Source organism: Atractosteus spatula, chromosome 1 (genome assembly GCF_055471065.1).
Source record: "Atractosteus spatula isolate fAtrSpa1 chromosome 1, fAtrSpa1.hap1, whole genome shotgun sequence".
NCBI lineage: Eukaryota > Metazoa > Chordata > Actinopteri > Semionotiformes > Lepisosteidae > Atractosteus > Atractosteus spatula.
In genome coordinates, this window is record NC_142706.1 from 61,615,660 (window position 1) to 61,640,376 (window position 24,717).

Sequence of the window (24,717 nt, forward strand, 5' to 3'; positions counted from 1 at the left end):
ACTACACCGTCGGTAGTTGAGCCTTCATTGCATCAGCGTTACTAGTAAGTCGCCGGTTACATGCCTGGCGTGGTGCTGAAAAGCTAGTGAATTAGATTGTGGCTTGTAGCTTGTTCATTTATGTTGAGTTTCGATTGAAGTTTTTCGAAGGTTTTACCGAAAGCATGAAGTTATACGTGAGTGAAGGCAATCCGCATTGTTTGAAAGTGCTGGCGGCGGTGAAGGTAACTGGAGTTATCTGTGAAATACAGCACGTCAATCACGAAGGTAAGATCATAGACTAAGCTACTTTTAGAACAGAAACGTTATAAACCAGAGGAGGTCACTCGGTCCATTTCAGATGGTTTGACCATTAGTTGCTGATTGATCCCTTGATCTCATCAAGCTGTTTCCTGAAATATGTGATTGTATCTGCATCGACTACATGGCTGGTAGCTTGTTACAGGCTCCCGCAACCCTTAGTGTAAAGTAGCCTCCCCCCACCCCGTTTTCCGTTTCAAAGCCACTTTCTCTTCTTTTCCACGAGTGTCCATTGAATCGTGTTTCAGTTGCAATGACTTAAATCATCAACCATTACCGTCTTTGTCCATACCTTCAGTGCATAAGTTAGACGTTGAGAAATGTCAGAAACTTCCTCAAGTCGAATGGCTTCCTGTTTTATGTACAGAAGAGCCTCCTGTTCTGAAATTGAAATGCACTTCCACAGGGCTTCCATGTGTGTCCCCTGGTTCATGTTTCACTGCTCATTCTGAACAAATCCGTTGGGTTGATTTTGAGGGTGTTTAATATGTGCGTCTCGTCCCTTTGTAATCTTCTTTGTTCAGACTCAAAAGTTTGAGTTCCTCCAGCCTGTCAGATTGCATCTCTCAGAGCTGCAATATCTCTTCCGTAACACGGTGATCACAGTTGTACACAGTATCCTAAATGAGGCCTTACTAGCACTCAGTTCTGAAAGGTCTCAGGGCCCTGTTTGTAAGAGTACGGCTCGTACTCTTACAAAAGTGGTCGTTTCTTTCGTGAGCTGTCTGCGGGACAGGACAGTATGAGCATGCAGTCATGCTGTGTACAGAGAAATCAAACCTGTTCTGCTGCACGCAGTCGAGGTGTAATGTGTTACTGTGAGTAATTATAAATTCCTGAGCGCTGATTGCGTTAGTGAAGCAGTTTGTTCATAGGCCGGGGATCCTAGTGACCCCAAATTGTTTCACATTCAGGGGGGGACCCACTTCACCCCCTTCCGGGGTGCAGCCCCACCTGGTTGACACACAGCAGGTCAGGGGGACGAGAGAGAAACTGCTGCTCCAGATGAAATAACCTGATTGTACAACAAGACACCAGGGTCAACACACCTTCTCTTACAGACAGTGCCTTGGGATTTTTGATGACCAGCTAGTCAAGAAGGAGGATTCCAGCTTGAACTCTTTAAGGGTTTAGGGAGGTCCATCTAGCTGTTGTCCAGCAGGCACACCACTGGCCCCCTCAGTCTGGAATTAGACACCCCTCCACTGATACCCTCATCAATATTAGATTATATTCCCTAATTATATACATTGTGTGTGCGTGGAAACCATGTTATTCCTTAAATTGATAAGAAATCGTCAGTAGAAGCCAAGGGAGGTGGGAGATTAATAAAGCTTCAGTGAAAACAGTGTTTTAGGGTGAAAGAGTCTGGGAGCCCTGTCCCGTGAGCAGGGGGTTGGGTGGGCACCTATTCTTAATGCCTGTCTACCTGTGAGGGCGTGGGCACTTTTTCGCACCTAGCGGGCAGAGACAGTTAAAGCCCCAGGGGTGTGAGTTCGGATTGCACACCTGGTCAGTACCAGGGGGCCAGCAGCGGGCGTGTCCAGGAGACAGTAACGTGTGTGTGTGTGTGTGTTGTTTGCCCTCCCTGCAGAGCGAGTGGTGCCCTACCTGAGCCGCCCCGTACTGCCAGCCCTGCAGCTCGACTCTGGAAACTACCTTTTCTCAGCCAACGCCATCTGCCAGTGAGTTCATACCTGCCGGTGCCCTCGCCAGCCACAGCGATGCCAACCTCTTAATCAGTCAATATGGGATTCCCGGTGCACCTCTCCTCTCCTCCTTCTGCCCCTGGAGAGAGAGGATACACAAAAATGTATTCATACTGGTGCTTTAATAGGTATTTAACAGAGATATAAGACATGTAAGGTGTAGCACAGCCCGGTGTCATTACTCCTGACCTGGCTTGAGTGCATTTTAAACAAACGTGCTGTATGTGTGTATGTGACATGTCAGGAGTAACTGGTGTAGGTGACACCAGGAATAGCCAGTGTGCCTTAAGGGGAAGTATGTACTAGGATTCCAATACATTGGTAATGGTCGCTCATAAACACCCATCTGTGGTAATAACGCAGGATGACCATGGCTGTACCTGCACTATAAAAGTCTCTGCCACGCTGCTGGTGTTCAGGACACTGGGGGGGGGGGTGCACCTTCTCCCAGTGTTCTCCAGAAATGGCTGTTTTCTCCACAAATTAGGGGGGAACTGCAACGCTCTCTTTATGTTTCAGGGTTTAGAAAGAATCAGCATTGATGAGTGCACTTCAAACCGCAATACAAGTAGAATGTACACAGTAACTTGTATTCTGCGATTCGGAACGAGGCAGCCCTATTACATTGTAAACAAGCAGGCTTGTGAATGCATCTCCTTTAATCCAAGAGAAATATTGCTCTGAGACGCTTCACCTACAAATGCCTACTTACTTGTCAACTCTGCATGCAGATCACGGTGGAACATTTCTGCAGTGAAACATCTGCTGCACAACCTGTACTCATTCGTGCTCAAAACATAAACGCACATCTCACAGAGGTATGATTGTTGCATTGGCGGGTCGTTCACATAGCAGACGGCTCTTTGGAAAGATTATGCCCTCTCCTTGCAATGCCTTTGTCGCCGCAGGTACCTGTTTACGCTCGCCGGACAGGAGGCCAGCGATGCGACCAATCAGTGGCTGGAGTGGGAGGGAACACAGCTCCAGGTGAGGGGTGGCGGCCTATGTGATTTGCTGCTGTGGCTGTCATGTGACCTGAAGAGCGTTATTAGAATCCAGAGTGGGAGGGACCTGGAATGTCATGAGAGTGTTGAGGAATGCATTTTTTAAAGTTTTGTCTGATACACACATTTGAGTATGGAAATGATGCAAGTACCCAGGGACACAAGTGGAAATTAAGCTCAATACACCAGACAGAAAAACAGGACCTGATTTTTTACACAAAGGATTTGTGGGATTCTGGAACTAGATCTCTAGTCACATTGTTGGATCCGACTCTGTGGGATCCTTTAAGAAACAGCCTTGTGGGATTCTTGGATTCAATCCTAATGAGATATGTAGAGTTAAATGGTCTACTCTTGTTTGCAGCCTTTCTTGTGTTCTTCCTATGAATGCGTTTGCAATTGTGTATGTAAGTTGTGACTGGATGCAGTTTAGCAATGGAGGTACTGGTTGCACTGAAGACCTGTAGTGGAAAGGATTGGAGGAGCTGTGTGTTCAGTAGCCCTAAGGGGAGGTGGTGACTATTTTTCTTGTGCTGTGTTCCTGCAGCCTGCAATGACACTGGCTCTCCACACGGTGGTGCTGCAGGGGATGAGAGACAAGGCCACAGGTTACCTCCAGAAGCACCTGAGTCATCTGGATCAGAGCCTGACCAGATCAGCAACGTCATACCTCACCTCTGTAAGACACATTAGAGAAAACCGTAATGGAGACCTGTATCTGGCAATTACTATGGAGTAGAAGTTTGGAACAGCCTTTGTAAGGAGGAAAGAGAGTTTAAGCAGCCCTGGAACGAATACAAATACAAAGATCTTTAATGAAAGTTATTTAATGCATGTTAGAAATGAGTAAATAATGTTGTAGTAGGAGGAGGTTGCCAGTATTTATGCTTGTGAAAATAGGGGCATTTTTTTTCTTGCAGAAAATTGTGACTGTTGCAGATGTTGTCCTGTGGGGGGCGCTGTACCCCTTCCTCTTGGATCACACTTTAGTGCCTGGTAAGAGTGCGCGGTATGTCAGGTCTGCCCTTCTGGTTTGCATTGTGCTTTTTCCCGCCCGCCCACTGTGCCGTGTTCACTCCTGTCTGTCTGTTCCAGGGGGGCTGCAGGCGCTGACGGGCTGGTTCCAGAGAGTCGGGGGACTGCAGGCCTGCCAGGCTGCCGCCCAGGCCGTCCTGAAGGGGCAGGGTGGGCTCGCCGCTCTGAAGCCCTACCTGCAGAGGCAGCCGTCCCCCCGCCATCCCACGGAGAAATCCACCACCAATGAGCCAGAGGTAAGGAAACCGTGAGACCCCTGAGTCTACATGCCACTTAACCAATCATCTTCTCCCAAATGGTCACGTGATTGAGGATGGCCAGTTACTCCCCGTTGCCCTCTGGGAAATGTAGTGAAGACAAGATCCGCCATCTTGTCTCCACTTGCTGTCCTCTTACTGTATGTAATCGGCTCAAGGAGAGCTGGTAGAGTAGTTGGAGCAGGTGAGGGCAGTGAAACGGTGGTCAGTCAGCCCACTGTGTTGTCACCCTTCAGGGCGAAGGCTCAGAGCACTCGATGACAGAGGAGGAGATCCAGGCAGCCGCCGATATCTGGTGCAAGGGACTGTCCATCTATCCCAAACCCCGAGAGATCCAGCATCCCATGTGAGTGTATCCCCACCGCCGTCTGTGCGTTTGTGTAAGCTTCACTTTATAAGACACCTCCCCGTCCATCACAAGTGTGTCTCTGTCCAGTTCGATCAGCAAGGCTCCCCCCCTTCTCCTGCAGTTCTGAGCCCAAGTCCTGTTTTCACTGTGGATATTGAAAGAGCCCCCCCCACTTCCTGTAAGGGAGCTGTTGTCAAGCCTTATGTCGCGCGCAAATCAAAAACTAAGTTTTGGGGCTCGCGTGTAGCCAGGAAAGATGCTTGCTTGGAATACAGGCCCGATACCTGTGTGCCATCAATATAAGCACATATATTGATCCATCAGTCTGTACCCGTCAGCATGAGAATATTTATCAATCCATCAATAAATACCTGTCATTATGAGAATAATATCAGTCCATCGCTGTATACCCTTCAGCATAAGAACATGTCCATCCATCTCTATACATCCGTCAGTATAAGCAGTATTGGTCCTTGTGTCTCGCAGAAGCAGGTGTAGGATTCATTGGAGAGCTCAGTCTTGAAACCGGCTGGGGGTACAATAAACTGAGGCTGAAATGGAAGGTTCCTCATTTTTCACGAGAGCTTGAAATCTGCCTCCCAGCTCTGTTTCCTGGGAGCTCCCCGCTCAGTCGGGCCGGGGGCGTTGGAGCGTCATGCCCCTGGCTTCCCCGTTCTCCTCGGTGGAGGCGATTGCATGTTCCCCGGTGGGGGCAGCTCATGGCCCTGTGATACTGACTGGCGTTTGCTTTCGGTTACGTGTCGCCCCCAGCCTGCCCCGGAAGGACGACCGGAACGTGCTGATCACCAGCGCCCTGCCCTACGTCAACAACGTGCCGCACCTGGGCAACATCATCGGCTGCGTGCTGAGCGCTGACGTCTTCGCCAGGTCTCTCTCTTCCGACGGCAGCGCTGGGCCTGGGCTCGCTCGGCGCACCCAGAAACACACGTCAAGCACGCCTTGGCTTCGGTGTCACCCCTCACGCTGAGATTCCTCTTCCTGGCCCTGGCTCTCATCCCAGCTTGTGTGTTTCTTGTTGTGCGTCCAGCTGAGAGCTCAGCTGCTACATTGAGCCTTTAATTGGTTTACAAATCTGATCAAGTTTAACTGTTAGAAGTTAAGAGTTTTAACCTAATGATAATAAACATTATTTTACATAGTGCCTTTAAATATTGCATCTCACAGCCCCTTGCAGTGGGTGTAAAAAAAACAGAAAAACAACAGAAAATGGTTAGAAGGGGAAGAAGAAAACAAGCAGGTATAGGAGACACAAGCAGACAGACACAGTCGTTAGAAGATGGGGCAGGCTCAGACACTAATTAAGTTAGAGCCTTTTAGCAGGACTACAGGAGATTGGTCTGTGATATTGGGTTGATATCAGCTGGTCCTCTGGGCAGTGGGAGGGTTAGTCCTCTGGGCAGTGGGAGGGTTAGTGCTCCGGGCAGTGGGAGGGTTAGTGCTCCGGGCAGTGGGAGGCGCTGGGACACAGCGGGCGGAGAAACCCGGCGGCTGCCCCTAACCGCGCGCTCTCCGGGCAGGTTCGGGCGGCTGCGCGGCTGGAACACGCTGTACGTCTGCGGCACGGACGAGTACGGCACGGCCACGGAGAACAAGGCGGCCGAGGAGGGGCTGACGCCGCAGGAAATCTGCGACAAGTACCACGCCGTGCACGCGCAGATCTACCGCTGGTTCGACATCAGCTTCGACCACTTCGGCCGCACCACCACCCCGCGGCAGACCGAGTGAGCGGGGGGCCGGGGGGCCGGGGGCGGTCTGGGGTGGTCAGGAGGGCGATGGCTAAGCCAAGGGGCAGTTTAGGCTAGCTGGTGGCATAGCAGACATTTTGGGGTAGTTCGGGGGTGGGGGGGCAGTTGGTGGAGCAAAGAGGGTGGTTTGGGGGCAGTGCGAGAGTGAAGAGGGCAGTTTGGGGTAGTTAGGGCAGCAGTGTAAGGAAGCTAAGAAGGCTGTTGAGGGTAGTTGGGGGGCAGCAGGGCAGAGAGGAGGGTAGTTGGGGGGGTAGTGGGGTAGTAAGGAGGGTAGTTGGGGGGGCAGAGGGGCAGTGGGGTAGTTGAGGGGACAGCGAGAAGGGTAGTTGGGGGGGGCAGTGGGGCAGTGAGGAGGGTAGTTGGGGAGCAGTGGGGTAGTTGAGGGGGCAGCGAGGAGGGTAGTTGGGGGGGCAGAGGGGCAGTGAGGAGGGTAGTTGGGGGTATTGGGGTAGTTGAGGGGACAGTGAGGAGGGCAGTTGAGGGGGGGCAGAGGGGCAGTGAGGAGGGTAGTTGGGGGGGGGCAGAGAGGCAGTGAGGAGGGTAGTTGGGGGTAGTGGGGTAGTTGAGGGGACAGCGAGGAGGGTAGTTGGGGGGGGGGCAGAGGGGCAGTGAGGAGGGTAGTTGTCGGGGGGGAGGAGGGGCAGTGAGGAGGGTAGTTGGGGGGACAGAGGGGCAGTGAGGAGGGTAGTTGGGGGGGCAGTGGAGTAGTTGGGGGGGGACCCGTGAGAGTGACCGGCCCTCCCGCCCCTGTCCCAGGATCGCCCAGGACATCTTCAGGCGGCTGCTGGATCGGGACTTCCTGCTGCAGGACACGGTGGAGCAGCTGCGCTGCGAGGGCTGCGCCCGCTTCCTGGCCGACCGCTTCGTGGAGGGCGTCTGCCCCTTCTGCGGCTACGAGGAGGCGCGGGGGGACCAGTGCGACAAGTGCGGCAAGCTGATCAACGCCGTGGAGCTGAAGGCAAGGGACGCTGGCTGTGGCGCTCACTGATTCATTCATTAGGTCACTAGCTGGGTGGAAGCCGGTGGGTTTGGCTTAAGTTGCAGATGGTGGGGTTCGCTTAGAGCAAATTTTGTTTGGCTCGGTGGCCTCAGGTTCGAAACGCCCCTTCCTCCACACGCCCAGCAGCGTGGCCGGGCTGGGTGGGAGGGTGAGCAAAGCCTGACGTGTGTGATCTGTCCGCCTTCTCCTTTTCTTAAACCGTAACCCTCCGTCTGTCGCCCTCTCCCAGAATCCTCAGTGCAAGATGTGCAAGCAGACCCCTGTTGTCAAGTCGTCGAGACACCTCTTCCTGAACTTGCCGAAGGTACAGACAGGTTTATGTGTGTGTGTGTGGGGGGTGGTGGCACAGGGTGTAGAGCTTTAAAAAGGAGTCCATCCATCCATTTTCTAAGCACTTTATCCAAATGAGGTGAGCTGAAGCCTATCCCAGCAAGCAGTGGGTGCAACACAGGCTACACCCTGGACAGGACACCAGTCCATCACAGGGCAGACACAAACGCAGACACACAGTCACACCAGGGCTAAATTTCCCAGAAGCAAATGAACGTACCTGTATATCTTTGGACTGTGGAAGGAAACCTATGGAAACACAGGGAGAACATGCAAACTCCACACAGAGAGCACCCCAGGTCTGTAATTGAACCCAGGACCCCAGCACTGTCAGGTAGCACTGTTAACCACTGCGCCAATGTGCCGCCTTAAGACAGGTCTTAATGAATTTTTGTCGGATTTCCTTTAGCCCAGTGCTTGTCAGTAGCTCTGCGTGCCCGGTTCAAACGCAGAGGCTGTTCAAGTTTAAACAGTAATTGGAAATGAAAAGGCACGACAAGCTGTGCATCGAAGAAACTCCAGATTGCGGGAGTTCCTTCTCTCTTTTTTTCTTTCTGCCGCCTCATATTCCCGGGTGACGCATCTCTGCCCCTGCTTCTCTCCCTCCTCTCCTTGTGCCCCCCGCCCCGCTCAGCTGGAGTCCCGCCTGGAGTCTTGGCTGGACCAGTCGATCGGCACGGGCGACTGGACGCCCAACGCCCGCTTCATCACACGCTCCTGGATCCGGGACGGCCTCAAGCCGCGCTGCATCACCCGTGATCTCAAATGGGGCACCCCTGTCCCGCACCCCGATTTTTCCGACAAGGTCAGGACTGTGAACTGTTTGTTTTTCCTCTCTCTCTCTCTCTCTCTCTCTCTCTCTCTCTCTCTCCCCGCAGACCTGCTATAATGAAAGCACTGCTGGAGAAATCTCATTTTCCGTGGGCAGTGAGAGGTTGTTAATTTCCTGCCACTGTCTGCACCCCTCCTTACCCAGGTGTTCTACGTGTGGTTTGACGCTCCGATTGGCTACCTGTCCATCACGGCCAATTACACCGACCAATGGGAGCAGTGGTGGAAGAACCCAGACCAGGTGACTACCCGCACGGCGAGCCACTTCCTGCCTGGCCCACGGCTGTGCCAAGCTGTGGCTGGTCTCGGGCCCTCTCAGTGCCTTGCAGTTGTGTTCAAGCCTTGCTGACCCAGGCCTGAGCAAAGCGATGCAGCTGATCAGCACCTTCATTCTTGCGGCTGACCCTGAAGTGCAGAAGGCGCCAAGCACAGACTTTTCCATCTCCTGGAGTTAGCAGTGTGCAAGAGACGCCGAGCACAGTGACCGGGGAACGTTGAATGAAGACATTCAGATACAAATCCTCTGCACCTGGTTGAGAAGTGCTGAGGTTGTGGGAACAAATGTCAAGTTTAGCTTTCTGCCCCCGAAATCACAAACTCCAGGGTAGGGCTGGGCGATATGGCCAAAAACATTATCACGATAAAAATTTTCATATCAGTCGATATCGATAATTATCACGATAAAGGTCAAATCATTATTTCTTTCAAGTTTAAAGGCAGATTTTTTCTCCTGAGTGAAAGTTAATTGGTAAATTAAACAACTCTTTATTTTAAGAACACAACAAACACTTGCCAAACATCAGAAACATTAAACAAATCTGAGGTAGAGAGTATTCAAGTCTTTTTTATGTCAAAATATGCATATATAAAATTTACAAAATAAATATCTTAATAGAAAAATTAAGTACTGCAGTGTGATAAAACACACATAGAAGATGGCTCAGACAGACTGCAAACTTTAAAGTGCTCTGTTTTATGTCTGATCGTAAAAAGCCAAAATATCTCCAAATTACCCATTATATCTCCATGTGTCGCTTCTTCAGTGTCGCTCATTTCTCCTCTCTAACTACAATCCTGTCAGCCACCACCGTGTGGATAAACAACACCATGTTAGCTGCCCGGTCTGCAACACGCACACGCACTCGCGCAGTATTTTGTGCGCATGTGCATATCATGCGCAAAGCATAAACATATATATCGAACATTTATTTAACTTTTGTTAAAATTATATCGAGGAAAATTATATCGCGATAATTATCGTTATCGAATTATCGCCCAGCACTACTGCAGGGGCTCTTTTTGCCAAGTCTTTGAGCCCCTGGGGTCAGAACAATATCTGTGCCTGTGCTCAGCTGACCTGTGTCTCCATCTGCTCTCCCAGGTACAGCTCTACAACTTCATGGCCAAGGACAACGTCCCCTTCCACAGCGTGGTGTTCCCCTGCTCCCTGCTGGGCGCCGAGGACAACTACACCCTGGTCAACCACCTGGTGGCCACAGGTTCGAAACCCCCAGCAGCATGGGAGGGGGACACTAGACAGGGCTGCATGATGTATACAGACGCATATAATCTCTGTACAGCTGTGCAGGAGAACAGTGGTCACTTCAGGGCCTGTTCTAGTCGCAGGCGTCCAGCACGTCCGTACAGCTACTGTTTCAGTTCTGGAGAAAAGCTGTGATTGTCACTGTTTTGGTTTGTGCTGCACAGCCTTGGTAGCAAAGTATCACTTAAGTACTGACGTGCTTCACACAACCAAATCAAAGCATTAGAAAACCCCAAAATCAGGTGCAAGTGGAAAAAGGTGTGAAACAGATTGCGTCAGGGCTAAATACATCTCAGATGAGCTGCAGTCGAGATGCCAGCCCCTTTTCTGCTCCCCTGCAGAGTACCTGAACTACGAAGACACCAAGTTCTCCAAGAGTCGGGGCGTCGGGGTGTTTGGGGACATGGCCAAGGAAACGGGCATCCCCACCGACATCTGGAGGTTCTATCTGTTGATCATGCGGCCGGAGAGTCAGGACAGCACCTTCTCCTGGGCCGACATGGCACTGAAGAACAACTCGGAGCTGCTCAACAACCTGGGCAACTTCATCAACAGGTGAGGCGTCCCGTCCTGGCCCGCGGGGCGACTGGCGGGCTCAGGCAGGCGTGGGAACAGCTGGGGTCAGCGCTGTTCTCTTCCCCCAGGGCTGCCATGTTCGTCTTTAAGTTCTTTGAGAGCCACGTTCCTGCCATGGAGCTGCAGGAGGAGGACAAGAGGCTGCTGGCTGTGACTTCATGGGAGTTGAAGCAGTATATCCAGCTTCTGGAGAGAGTCAGGTACTGCTGACCACTGACACACAACAACACACCACTGCTGACCACTGATACACACAACAACACACGCCACTGCTAACCACTGACACACACAGCAACACACACCACTGCTGACCACTGATACACACAACAACACACCACTGCTGACCACTGATACACACAACAACACACGCCACTGCTAACCACTGACACACACAGCAACACACACCACTGCTGACCACTGATACACACAACAACACACCACTGCTGACCACTGATACACACAACAACACACGCCACTGCTAACCACTGACACACACAGCAACACACACCACTGCTGACCACTGATACACACAGCAACACACACCACTGCTGACCACTGACACACACAGCAACACACACCACTGCTGACCACTGCTGACCACTGACACACACAGCAACACACACCACTGCTGACCACTGATACACACAACAACACACGCCACTGCTGACCACTGATACACACAACAACACACGCCACTGCTGACCACCGATACACACAGCAGCACACACCACTGCTGACCACCGATACACACAACAACACACACCACTGCTGACCACTGATACACACAACAACACACACCACTGCTGACCACTGATACACACAGCAGCACACACCACTACTGACCACTGACACACACTGGAGCACACACCACTGCTGACCACTGACACACACTGGAGCACACACCTCTGCTGACCACTGATACACACAACAACACACGCCACTGCTAACCACTGATACACACAACAACACACACCACTGCTGACCACTGATACACACAACAACACACACCACTGCTGACCACTGACACACACAGCAACACACACCACTGCTGACCACTGACACACACAACAACACACACCACTGCTGACCACTGACACACACAACAACACACACCACTGCTGACCACTGACACACACAACACACACCACTGCTGACCACTGATACACACAGCAACACACACCACTGCTGACCACTGATACACACAACAACACACACCACTGCTGACCACTGACACACACTGGAGCACACACCACTGCTGACCACTGACACACACTGGAGCACACACCACTGCTGACCTATGATACACACAACAACACACCACTGCTGACCACTGATACACACAACAACACACACCACTGCTGACCACTGACACACACTGGAGCACACACCACTGCTGACCACTGACACACACAACAACACACACCACTGCTGACCACTGATACAGCAAACCCCCACCGCTGCTGACCACTGATACACACAGCAGCACACACCACTGCTGACCACTGATACACACAACAGCACACACCGTTGTTGACCACTGACACACACAACAACACACACCACTGCTGACCACTGACACACACTGGAGCACACACCACTGCTGACCACTGACACACACTGGAGCACACACCACTGCTGACCACTGACACACACAGCAACACACACCACTGCTGACCACTGACACACACAGCAACACACACCAGCGTTAATAATGCGTTGTGTACTGATTTCGTGTGCAGCTGTGTTGTGAATGTGTTCATCAATGGCACTCTGAACACGCTCGTATCTTCTGTCTCTATAGGATCCGCGAGGCTCTGAGGTGCATCTTGAACATCTCTCGCCATGGCAACCAGTACATCCAGGTCAATGAACCCTGGAAGAAGATCAAAGGAGACGAGGCAGAGAGGCGAGTCCCCATGCGCTGTCTTTCTCTTTATCTTCGTCATCGGCCTGATTCGTACCCTGTCTCTTTCTCCGCCCCGTTGTCTCTGACTTGTACCCTGTCAATTCAATTCAACGAGCTTTATTGGTGTGGCTGAAGAATTTGCCAAAGCGTGTACAATTAACAGCACTTACAGAGATTTACAGTACTGTACTCACACATCATTATACATTTACATACAAACACATGGAGGATTATTGAGAGACAGGCTCACTGATCCTTGGGCTATGACAGGAGATCAGTTCAACTGAGTTCCCTCTGCCCTCTCCCAGTAGGACTGGGAGCCGTTTTGTTCGTACCCTGTCTTTCTCTCTCTCTGTCTCTGTCCCTGTTGTCTGTGTGACTCGTACCCTGTCTCTCTCTCTCTGTCTCTGCCCCTGTTGTCTGTGTGACTCATACCCTGTCTCTTTCTCTGTCTCTGCCCCTGTTGTCTGTGTGGCTCATACCCTGTCTCTCTCTGCACCTGTTGTCTGTACTTGTACCCTGTCTCTCTGTCTCTGTCTCTGCACCTGTTGTCTGTGTGACTTGTACCCTGTCTCTTTCTCTCTCTGTCTCTGCCCCTGTTGTCTGTGTGACTCGTACTCTGTCTCTGTCTCTGTCTCTGCCCCTGTTGTCTGTGTGACTTGTATCCTGTCTCTCTCTCTCTGTCTCTGCCCCTGTTGTCTGTGTGACTCGTACCCTGTCTCTCTCTCTGTCTCTGCCCCTGTTGTCTGTGTGACTCGTACCCTGTCTCTCTCTCTCTGTCTCTGCCCCTGTTGTCTGTGTGACTCGTACCCTGTCTCTCTCTCTCTCTGTCTCTGCCCCTGTTGTCTGTGTGACTTGTACGCTGTCTCTCTCCTGACTGGCGATGCCTGGTCATGGTGGTTTGCGCTGCAGCCTCACGGCACCTGTGATTGGTTTCAGGCTTTGGGGAGCCTGTCTGTGTGGAGTTCACATGTACTTCCTGGGCTTGTTCTGCTTTCCTCCCACCTCCCAGAGACATGCAGCTTGTCTTTGACTGGCCCTTCCCCTCTTCCAGGGGTTTTCTTACTGGGCTGGGGCGGTTCCCAGTACCGGCACAGAGCGCTCTGAGCTCAGCGGAGCCGTGGAGCTCTGCTGTCCTCTCGTCTGCGGCTCGATCTGACCTCCTGTGCTCCACCCTGCAGGCAGCGAGCGGGCACGGTGACGGGCGTGGCGGTGAACCTGGCGTGCCTGCTGTCCGTCATGCTGCAGCCCTACATGCCCACCGTCAGCGCCACCATCCAGGCGCAGCTCCGCGCCCCCACGGCCTGCAACGTCCTGCCGGGGGACTTCGTCTGTGCCCTGCCCGCCGGGCACCGCATCGGCACGGTGAGGGGGGTCAGGGGACATGCGATCGGAGGGCGAGAGGGGCTTGACGTCTCTTCGGCACTCGTCCTCTCCATCCTCTTCTGTTCCTCTCCGTGTGCTCGTTCATTCACTCATTCACTCATTCACTCATTCTGTACAGATGCTCCTAAACCCTCCCTCTCTGTCTCCGTGTCGCCACAGGTCAGTCCGCTGTTCCAGAAGCTGGAAGCAGATCAGATTGAGTCCCTTCGGAAGAGATTTGGGGGACAGCAGGTGAGTCTGGGGGGCAGTGAGGGGGACTCCTTTGTTTCTGTGCTCCACTCTACCTCTGGCCCTTGTGAGCAAGAATGTACACTATTTTGATGTTGCTGCTGCACAGGTTGAACTGTAAAATATGCAATATATTTCAAAAAGAAGTGGAATTCCTCAGCTTTTCTTCTAACTTAATTTCCTCTCTCCTCTGTCCTCCCCCTCTCGCTCTCTCATCCCTCTTTCCTCCTCCTCCTCCTCTCCCTGCCTCTAGCCTGAGGAGTTAGGAGGCAGCCAGCAGGTACTGGGAAGTCGTGTTGTGTGCTCTGACTGCTGCCTGTGTGAAATCAAAATCCAGGAATGCCGAAATATGGAAACCACGTCTGTAGCACCTTGCTCCTGCACAAAACTTATCCTTCAGTTTGTGTCTGTCGTCAAACAACAGCTGACCAAAATTCCCCAGATATCTTTAGACACTACACAGTGAGCCCTTGGGTCATACGCATACTTCAGTGCCTGAAGGAGGCGGGTTCACTTTCTGTGCAGGACATGTAGATGATCTCCACAGCCTCCGAAACGGCATGTAAAAATCTGTGATTCCAATATTTAATTTTAGAGTAGGATATGTGCAAGAATAGCAACAACCAGACAGTCTAATTGCTAGCGCCATGTAGATCACAAAAGAGCCAAAAGACAGCCAGCAGGCAGGCAGGCTGCACTGGAGCTGCCGGGCTACAGCGATTCTGATTGGTTGGTGCATGTTGCTTGGCGCCCGGGATTGGCTGGTGTGTGATGTCATCGTGCAGAAACTAGATCTGATAGGTGGCCATGTTATAGTGCATTCTGACTACTCAACTACTCAGCAGTGTAGTGCTGTGGTGTCTAGGACAGTTCTTTGCATTCCTTTAGATTTTGTCACAATATTGTTTTTAATGTAAAACAAATTCCTTAAATGTTTGATGCATTCACTCAACTTCTCCCTTGTAAGACTGCATGCAGTTGGCAGATCTGCTCCATTCCTTCCATTCATCTTCCACAGTGCATGGGTTGTTCTCCCTTTTTACATGTTTTGTACAAGTCCTTATCAAAATATTAAAATCACTTTAAGGACATTGAGGGTCCATGGTGAAGCACACTCCCTGTTTGACGGGTATAGTCTAACTTGATTGTGCGCATGAAGTGCTTGCTTGATTAACAGTGCCTGCTGTGAACATCCCCTTTCACAAAACAGGGTTATTTCTTGAGTGTTGTGTGAAAATAATTGGAGTTAATTACCCGAGTTCAGGAAGGATGACAACAGCCAAGTTCAATCAGCCTTAATGTGTAATCAACCCTGACGTCATTTCCCCTCTTAGACGTTATACACACTAGAGACGATCCCTTCTCTCCCTCACATCCCTCCTCCACCTGTGCTGCTGCCCCTTGGTCACCCCTCGCTCTGCATGGGGGTCCCAGTCTCCTCGTCCTGGGGCCAGGAGGTCAGCCCTCAGCCCACAGCCAAGCGGGTTAGGACAAACCATAGAAACTTAAAACTCTCAATAAACCTTTTAATATGCCTGATTCTTGGCTGTGGTCACTCCTAGTGAACTGGACTTTGTGGCTGGTTCTTGCTTTTTTGTGTTGGCACATGCTCTGTCTTGATTTTTTTTTCCTTTCTCCTGCTCAGCCCAAAACAGATCCCAAACCAGCTGCCGACCCTAAACCAGCCACTCTGGCCCCCGCCGCTGAGGCTGCTGGGAATGTGCCCGACCCCGAGAGAGCCAAGCGCCTTGCAGAGGAAGTAGCCCAGCAGGTGAGGCAAGAAGTGGGAGCAGTGGGACAGCCCAGACACCAGGGTGACCTTTCCTGGCCCTGGAGGGGACAGCTGTTGCGTCAGGCGTTGGCTGCAGTTCAGCTTTAGCTGTTGTTATGCAGGAAGGGAATGTCAATGGAATTCAACTTTCCTCAAAACTGGTAGTCGTTTAAGTTTTTCGAGTATTCAAAACTGACTTGAGTAAGTAAGCTTCAGGAACTGGTTTACGTCAGTGGAACTTAAACCAGTTCCTCTAATTACTGGCTTAACAGGACCAGTTCAGCCCCTTTCTTAAGCCACTGGTGATTTAGAGACCTGTAAGACCTGCGTCAGGATTGTACACTGCTGTGCATGGTCTTGTGCTGCAGGATGTGAGGGACACTGAGTCATTGGATGAGATGATTTTGAAATTCGAAACTGAATGCCCTTTTTTAAGAAAGTCTGTTGAGGGCTTGACCTCAGTAGGATGGGTCAGAGGTTAGGGTCTGCTCTACATACAAGAGATGCCGATCTTCCCATTTTAAATCCAGCCCTGCTTTCCACTAATTTATTAACTTAACGAGCAGTTTTTCACAACGTTTTGCTGCTGCCTGAAGATTATATGGCAAACAGCAGTATCTGTTTTCTTCTTCGGAGTCAGGTTGTCATCTGAGGTTTTTAACGCCAGTTTCTTTTGCAGGGTGACCGCGTTCGAACCCTAAAGGGCCAGAAAGCAGAGAAGTCAGTGATCGGAGCCGAAGTGGCCAAGCTCCTGGAGCTGAAGAAGCTGCTGGCCCTGGCAGAGGGCAAGAGCCCCGAGCCCCCCACACAGAAGGGGAAGAAGAAATAACACAAAGGAGGGGCTGTGATGCAAGAAGAGGGCATTGATTGGGTCGTGGGTGATGGGGGCGGGGACAGGAGGAAGGGGGTGTGGCTCATACAGGAAGAGAGAGTGTATCTGTGCCCTTGAAGGATGCTGTTGAGGCATTCCACTCCTTGTCAGCAGTTTTGGTATCAGGATGTATAAGGGTTTGGGTAAGGCATGGTAGGATCAAAGATGGAGGGCAAAGGAGGGGTGAATAGCAGAAAGATGAGGGAAAGGGACTAGGAAGAAGAGAGGATGATGAGGTGCAGTGACAAGGCTCTTGTGGGAAGCTACTGCAATCGAACAGAAAATGCACAGCTCTTTACAATACAGACAACTCTATCATGTCACTCAGTGCACCAGGATATCTTTTCTGTTCCTCCAATGACACATAAATAGGGAATTCAGGTTACACTTCATTTTATTGTATGCTGTGTCAAAGCAATAAGAGATTAGCCAAGATACATAAATGCATCTTCAGAATAGGTTTAAACTAAGACTTTTTTCCATCATTTGCACAGTCTTAAACTGAGTGCTTATTTTTAAGGGGGGAGGGATAGTGCCTTTAAAATAGAAAATAAGGACATAATTGGATCTTTTTGTACATTGTTTTTTTCCCCACATTCAAAAATCAACACAGCCTTTCTAACTCATCGACGCATTTGTGCACAAGAGTGTGATGGAAGTGTGACATGCCCTTCAGCTGGGAGCAAATCAATATTTTATACTGTAACAGAAGTCCTTGAATTCTGGGCTGTATTGGTTATAATCAAGGCCATCTGTTATTCTCAGGACCACTTTTACTTTGCCGTTTCAATATAAACCATCTTGGAGTTGGATTCTTGTGTTTTTAATTGCACCATCTTGTGAGCTCAGTGCTTATCGCTGGCCATCAGGCCTCAAGGCAGAGGAAATGTGACAAGAGATCACATGAGATGTTAACCAAGATCTCATGTTAACACAGAAGAGCCCAGGACACTGTTTGAAACTGTTGGTATAAAACAGTGTCCTGGTTAATTTTGGCCTTAAATCATGCATCTTCCCAAACTCCAACCCCTCTTAATTCAAGTGATGAAGCATATTCTCTCTATTTTACCTGTTCTGCTGTGGAGTTACAGGTGCAGGAGGGGGAAGGTACTGTACTTCAGTGGTCTCCCTCTTATATGCAATTCATTGAAGATCTTTAAGAAGGATTAGTGCTGTATGAATTCAACAAGTTATTAAATGGTATTTTAGTTACATTAGCAGTTACAGCTACCCCCAGGCAACTTGAAGCCTTCACTAGGTCCTGGCTTAGGCAAAGGCGAGATGAAATGACCCGACCCAGCTGGTCCTGAAAAAGAATCATTGCTTAAACCAATACAGCAGCTGATGTTCCTGCAGGAACAATGTATACCTGCCATCTGTGATCCATGTAGATATTTAGCGACAAATTTCAAAAATGAAAGCTGCACACCATAAATGTATTACCCAGACTTTAATTTTAAAAAAGTTGCATAGCTTACAACAGTATACAATAAAAGTATTTAAGTTCCAACTGCAATATAACATTAACAGATACACAGATGAGCCATTGAGCATGCATGTTTTTTAAATGGCATTAAATGATACATTTGTCAAGCACTTTGGCAAGACATTGAAAAGAGCAAATACCTAGGATACAGTTTCATGGTTCATTAACAGAGTAAGATACACTATTACAGGAGTATAAAAGTTAAGTATTTATAATTGCCTGGGCTGGTGTGCTGTTTAGACTATAGCTTACTGGCACAGTTGGCAGCCCTAGTCTCGAGGGCACAAGGTGCCAGAAATCTGCAGCCTGACAGCAGCACGTGCCCTGAACTCCGAGCAAGCCGTTCCACAAGAGAGACGGCCCGACTGCAGGCCGAGACATTTGTTTGTTCTCAACCATCACTTGGGATGTCTCTCTCTGGGACATGGACAGTTTTCCAAAAGGGGGGAAAAGAAAAAACTCTGGTCCTTAATGTAGAATATGTTACAAATGAAATCTTACTTGACTGTTAAGTTAACCAGGTAGGGGTGTACAGATAATTGCATTTCGAGGCACGACAGACCCAGTTCTTCACCCGCTCCAGGTATTTAGTCAACAACAGTCACGCAATCCCTGCCCCAGCCTGCTAGCTCCCACCCCAGCTTCCTCAGACAGCCTGGCTGCAGGCCCTGGAGAGCCACCTGCCCTTCCTCCATTACAGATGCATTTTCTCCACCTCTTTAATCATGATTTTAAACCAGGTTTGTGTCTCTTGCTGGGATATTTCCCCTGCCCTTTTCCTGCTTTCCATAACACCTTCATTGTTCTCTCTCCCTGTCCTCTGCCTCTCTCGAGAGCACGAGGACGCTCTGCCCGGCCGCTACTTCACCTATCCCACATTCCCTCGCATTTCAACCTCCCCTCCACAGAGCCCTGCAAAACCCACCCATTTCCTCTGCAATTAAGTGTAAACCGACCTTTTTTTAAAAAAAAGAAGTGGTTAAGAGGAACAAAGATAAGACAATGGCCTGGCCCGGCGATGGCTAATTTCTCACAGGGGCAGGAGGGAGTCGGTCACTCGGCCCCGCCCTCGCAGCCACCCCAGACAGGGAAGGGTCGCGCCCCGATGGAAACGGCAACGACTCCCCCCTGCGGGTTCCCCGACACCTGCCCCCCTCCCGCCCATCTCCTTCCTGCCGCCAGGGTGCGGCGCTCTAGGGCTTCCTGGCGTTGACCAGCTTCTCGATCAGCGCCTGCCTGGTGCGCTGCACCTCCTCACTCAGCCGCTCGATCTCTGCCTTCAGCTGCTCGTTCTGCTCCGCCAGCTCCTGCGCCCGCTGCTCGTTCTCAAGCTCCCTCTCCTTCCTGCTCTTCTTGGGGGCTCCGGCTCCCGAGGACTGGGGCCCCCTCCTCTTGTGCCCGGCTAGCCCCCTGCTGCCCTGGGGGCTCACACTCGGTGGGAGCAGGGGGGACCCCGACTCCGCGGGCGAAGGGGGGTCCTCTTCGCTGGAGGCCGGGGATGGGTGGGGACGGTTTTTCTCCTCCTCGTACTGCTGCTGCTCTGCCTCCTCCTCTTTCTCCTCTTCCTCCTCCTCCTCCTCCTCCTCTTTGGGGTGCCCTTGCAGACGCCCTGTGATTTCCAGGGCTCCCTCTCCTTCCGCTGCCGCCGTCTCCCCTGCTCCCTCGCTCAGCAGCTCGAAGAATTCGGGGGGCAGCAGGTCCCCGCCCGCACTGGCCGGCAGGGGGGGCTCTGCTGCACACAGCTGCTCCTCCCCCTGGGCCCACAGCTGGCCGTCTGTCAGCCAGGCGAGGGAGCAGGTCTCCAGCATGTCCAGGAACTCCTGCTCCTTCTGCGGCAGGGGAACAAGAGCAGTGTCATTCGCCCGCATTCAGGGAGATCAACTCGCTTTTGGGTATAAAAGCATTTGGCAAAACCAGTACAGCAACACAAACAGCTCTGTATCCCCCCAAGTTTTTCTTCCTGCTGATGCTCAATTACAGACATTTAGCACTCAAATATGCACCTGGCTCCAAGCCCTGCAATGGCAGGTATTTAGGAAAGCCAAGCTCTAGGTCTGAAGAAACTGGCATGAATAATGAATTACACATCCAGCTCCCAAGTCCTCCTCCCTCCCTAGCAACCGCGAGACACTGACCTCATGGCAGTGGTCCGGCTGAGCGCTCTTCAGGTCCCCCGTGTCGGAGAAAAGGATGTCCTGCAGGTCCTCGTACCACGCCTCCAGCTCCGCCCCACACAGCGGCCCCACGCCAGGGGGGTATGGAGAGAACGTCATCGACTCTGCCGTCATGTCGCACCGCGCTGCGCTCTGCACCCAGACGACAAAAACAGCTCACTCAATCTGTCCACACAGGAGAAACTCGGCACGTACCAGGACTTAAGAGTGTCCCACACAGGCTGCAGGACCTGAGTCTCTTCAGTCTGAAGAGAGTGTCCCGCACTGACAGGCTGCAGGACCTGAGTCTCTTCAGTCTGAAGAGAGTGTCCCGCACTGACAGGCTGCAGGACCTGAGTCTCTTCAGTCTGAAGAGAGTGGCCCGCACTGACAGGCTGCACGACCTCAAACACAAACGAGAGTCAGCCCACTGGACTTCTTCAGAATTAACAGTGACACAAAATAAAGAACATAAGTGGGAAAACACATGGAAGTGCACTGAAAACTGAGAACAGGAGGAAGTTCTCTACACAAAGGGTGGTGGGAGTATGAAACAAGCCAACCATCCATGTTGTTTAAGCCGATAGCCTGGCTTCTTTCAAGAAACAGCTGGATAAGATCCTGGGATCAATCAAGTACCAATGAGCAAACAGGGCAGAACTGACGAATGGCCTCCTCTTGTCTGTGAATTTTAGTACGAACAGAAATGTTTTAATAAAGTTCAACTCTGTTCTCCTCCCCACTGAGAGCTGGTGTGTGGTGAGTGTACTGGTGCACTATGGCTGCCGTCGCATCATCCAGGTGGGGCTGCACACTGGTGGTGGTGGAGTAGAGTTCCCATTACCTGTAAAGAGCTTTGACTGGAGTGTCCTGAAAAACGCTATATAAAGGTGTAAGTGTAAATTATAACTTAATAATATGACAAGCTGCAGTGTACTTATGCAGGTGGCAATGAGACTGAGAAACAGCGCAGCCTACTGGCTTATGTACACTTTCAAAACATACCCTATTCAAAGAGCTTGATACTGCAAGCGGCTTCAAAACTCATAGCGCATCTTCATCTCTTACTCCTAGCTCAGTAAGTGAAAAAATATATACGGGTTTATCAAAGGTAAGCAACTGTCACCAGTCTTCACAAGTACTAGAACATAACTCTTTGCTTCTTATCCTAAAGAAAAAAAAACAACAGCACCATTCACCTTTTAATCAAGTCTGGCGATGATTCGGCGGTGTTGGCGTGTCAGAGACGATCTAGGGAAAAACAAATATCTTTTGTTAATATCCTGTACTCAGAAGAAGCTGAATACTCCCTACAGCTGGACAGGCTGACACACATTTACACAGCTTCTGTCACACATATCAGACAGCACAAAAATGGACTGATTGGAACATGCCCATGCTTAGGCATTCTGTGATGTGCTGAGATGATAACCAAGAAAACGATCTGCATCAAAGTTACATTTAATATTTTATGTCACATGAAATTTTCAGACAATATTTCAAATTGTTGCTGTTTAAACTATTCACTCCCGGTGGGACGTTTTAAGATGTTTTTTTTTTAATAATTAAACATGTCTGGACAAGGGACTTGTTTATTTCCTACCGGGCTAAATCCACTGTGAAATTTAGGTCACGCTGGTTTCCATGTAAACATCGGCGTCGCTCGCGAGCGCCCCCGTGCGGTCGTCTGGGTTACAGCGCTGATCCCTCGCTTAACCCCGCGGCGAGGAGGCGCTCGAGCACGGGGCACAGGTGGAAGGAGCTCGTTAACGACACACAGGTGAACCAGCGCGCACAGCAGTTGAAACGTTTATTAAAAATCTAAACACTTTGTCATTAAATGGCGCTCTATTTGTCTCCATGGTGCTATTTCTTGATTAACTTGACTCAGCGCGGATAAGAAGAAAAAAACATTGTTCCCCTCATGGCTCAAGTTAGTTTCCAGTATCCAAACTCATGGAGGCAAATTCGTTACCAGTTCAGAGAAGAACGACCACAACAATAACTCCTCCCTGTTTAGCATTAATGTAATTATTTTTTCTGTACACACCGAAACAGTAAACTCGGCGTTCTACTCCTGGTGTTAGAAACAATAATATATTGGACGCTAGGCAGTGGAAGCAGTAAGAAACTATCGCAGCTAGCATCGGAGAAACATGGTTTAGTATGCATGTTTTTTTTTTAATGAAACTTTATCTAAATAGGACGATTTTCTTCCTCGGCTTGTTTGTTCATCGAGTGCGGGTGGTTGTATTACGTAATGGAATCAGACACACAAAGGCAGTCTGAGGCTCTTGCTGATCACGCTTCCTGGGCAGCAGAATTAACAGTCAAATTCATTTGTAGTACTAAACCAGTACGGTATGAACACACATGAATTAAAACATTTGAAGCCTAATCGATTTCCTAAACTTATATATATATAAATAAATAAACTGACAGTCCCAATCCTTCGCCATACGAACGTCTTGGTTAGCGAAACACTGATACAGTGTGAGGTTTTATTAAATTAAGCTTGAATTACACTGACATTATTTCAATATTAATTGGCTCCTAGGTTGCACTTCAGGTACAGACGTGACAAAAAAAGGGACTAAAAATAGAATAACTTTTTCTTAACGCTCACATTAAAAGACAAGATCTTAAAAACCAACAATTCGCCACATTTGAAAGAACATTGTTGTCATTAAAAAAAGACCACAAAAGAAAACCTCGTAATGTTAAAACGGGAACAACAACTGTTTTCCTAAAACGGACATGGGAGTTCTGCCAGAACATGTCCCTGCTTGTATTTTTTCCACAACCTCAACCCTCACCGCTAGGGAATAAGTTAAAGTTAGCACAGCGTGTCCAGAAAAGAGCGAAAAAGCCTTTGCACGTTCCTTAGAATTCAGAATAGACACACATAAACACTCACCCTTTTTCTTTTATTATTTCGCTTTCTTGACTGTCTGTGGTTCGGAGAATTTTTATTTTCTGGTGTGGAGTGATGATAGCTCATGTTAACCATTGTTCAGTAATGTCACTGAATGTGAATTTCGGAAACTCCCGGCGATGCTTATATACTTGGAGCAACCAAACCACTTGAGACAACGGGGGAGGTGACAGTCTAGACTGACTGCTTAGCATCGAGCTGTGATTGACAGGCCGGCTATCCATTCCACGCAGCGCTCGAGGGCACTTTCGCTTAGTGATATCCAATGAGAGGACGAAGATGCTCAGCTCTCTAAGGTGTGTGGCAAGGAAGGGGGCGGGCCTAGTTAACCTTGCTAGCTGTCGCGGGCTGTATAGTTTGTGTGCCGAAGAAGTTGTGATGCAGTCAGAAGACGCCTAGGACGAACGCCGGGGCATGTGGGAGTCATGTGAAATGATGCAATCGTTGGCAACCGGTTTCCAAGGAGAAGCAGGCAGACGACCTGTTAAACTTTGATTTTGCGCCGCTCTCTGAACGGCGTTTAAAACTTTTAAGACCGCATCGCGTGTAACTTACTCGTAGGCTGGTAACGAGTATTTTTCAAGTGGGAATGAGGATTTGGGGAGAACGTTCTCGGGGATGATGGGTCTCCAGCAGAAAAGTGCTGATTTTAGAGTTCTACTCAGCACCGTGAAACCTCGCAGTTTTAAAACCGGGAGTTTTTCTTCCTTACTAACAGTGGTCTTCCGAAAGCAGCCTCATTCCCTGCCTGTGAATTTTATGTCGTAGTAGTCGCCATGATAACTAGTTAGCTCTCAGATAGATACCCAACTGCCCGCCCCCTCCGACAAAAAAATCCTGATCCAACAAAATTCATTCATTAGTCAATCGCAGTGTTTCTTAAGAGTTGTATATAATGAATTTCAAGCTTTCTTAAATGCGCGCTTAAAAGTTGGTCATAACTTAGAACTTCAATAGCACTCTGAAGTTTTCAGATAAGTATCCTGAATATATACTGACTTTTATCAACGCTAATCTGAGCAAAAGCTATTTTACTGTAGTTATTTATATTTCTTTTTTAGTGTAACCCGGTAGAAAATATAACGCTTTGTGTTTATTATTGTATTGCTTGTATTTATAGTAAAAAAAAAAGTTGCAAATAGCCTATCACTGTCCCCAGTGGACATGAATTAGCTAACCTTTACTTTTGAAACCAGTACTTTTGCAAAGTCATTTCCGCCTGTAGCTCGAGAAGCTCTCCCTCCAAGTTCCGGGAAAATGGCTGCTTCGGGCACGACCGCA

The 24,717-nt window shown here is 49.8% G+C and overlaps 2 protein-coding genes across 5 annotated transcripts; one reads left to right on the plus strand and one right to left on the minus strand.

Annotated features, from left to right (window-relative positions):
* The first annotated feature begins 25 nt into the window (after positions 1 to 25).
* On the plus strand, positions 26 to 17,672 carry mars1 (methionyl-tRNA synthetase 1). Of its 2 annotated transcripts, XM_088914532.1 has the most exons (22): positions 26 to 267; positions 1,895 to 1,985; positions 2,918 to 2,996; positions 3,561 to 3,692; positions 3,934 to 4,009; positions 4,109 to 4,284; positions 4,542 to 4,651; positions 5,426 to 5,542; positions 6,193 to 6,396; positions 7,177 to 7,378; positions 7,650 to 7,724; positions 8,385 to 8,555; positions 8,727 to 8,822; positions 9,963 to 10,080; positions 10,466 to 10,679; positions 10,769 to 10,900; positions 12,502 to 12,610; positions 13,792 to 13,971; positions 14,152 to 14,223; positions 14,474 to 14,500; positions 15,866 to 15,991; positions 16,671 to 17,283. In XM_088914532.1, the coding sequence occupies exons 1-22, from the start codon at positions 165 to 167 to the stop codon at positions 16,818 to 16,820; spliced, it is 2,760 nt and encodes a 919-aa protein (XP_088770658.1). In that variant the 5' UTR covers positions 26 to 164; the 3' UTR covers positions 16,821 to 17,283. The 2 variants fall into 2 exon arrangements, with proteins under 2 accessions (XP_088770658.1, XP_088770667.1); XM_088914541.1 differs by lacking the exon at positions 14,474 to 14,500 and having other exon boundaries at positions 16,671 to 17,672.
* Positions 17,673 to 18,297: 625 nt separating this feature from the next.
* Positions 18,298 to 23,595, minus strand: ddit3 (DNA damage inducible transcript 3). Of its 3 annotated transcripts, none has more exons than XM_088914561.1 (4): positions 23,419 to 23,595; positions 21,701 to 21,752; positions 20,484 to 20,654; positions 18,298 to 20,177 (listed from the first exon to the last, which is right to left on the minus strand). In XM_088914561.1, the coding sequence occupies exons 3-4, from the start codon at positions 20,634 to 20,636 to the stop codon at positions 19,542 to 19,544; spliced, it is 789 nt and encodes a 262-aa protein (XP_088770687.1). In that variant the 5' UTR covers positions 20,637 to 20,654; positions 21,701 to 21,752; positions 23,419 to 23,595; the 3' UTR covers positions 18,298 to 19,541. The 3 variants fall into 3 exon arrangements, with proteins under 3 accessions (XP_088770687.1, XP_088770679.1, XP_088770697.1); XM_088914553.1 differs by having other exon boundaries at positions 22,105 to 23,534; XM_088914571.1 differs by lacking the exon at positions 23,419 to 23,595 and having other exon boundaries at positions 21,701 to 21,823.
* Positions 23,596 to 24,717: the final 1,122 nt, after the last annotated feature.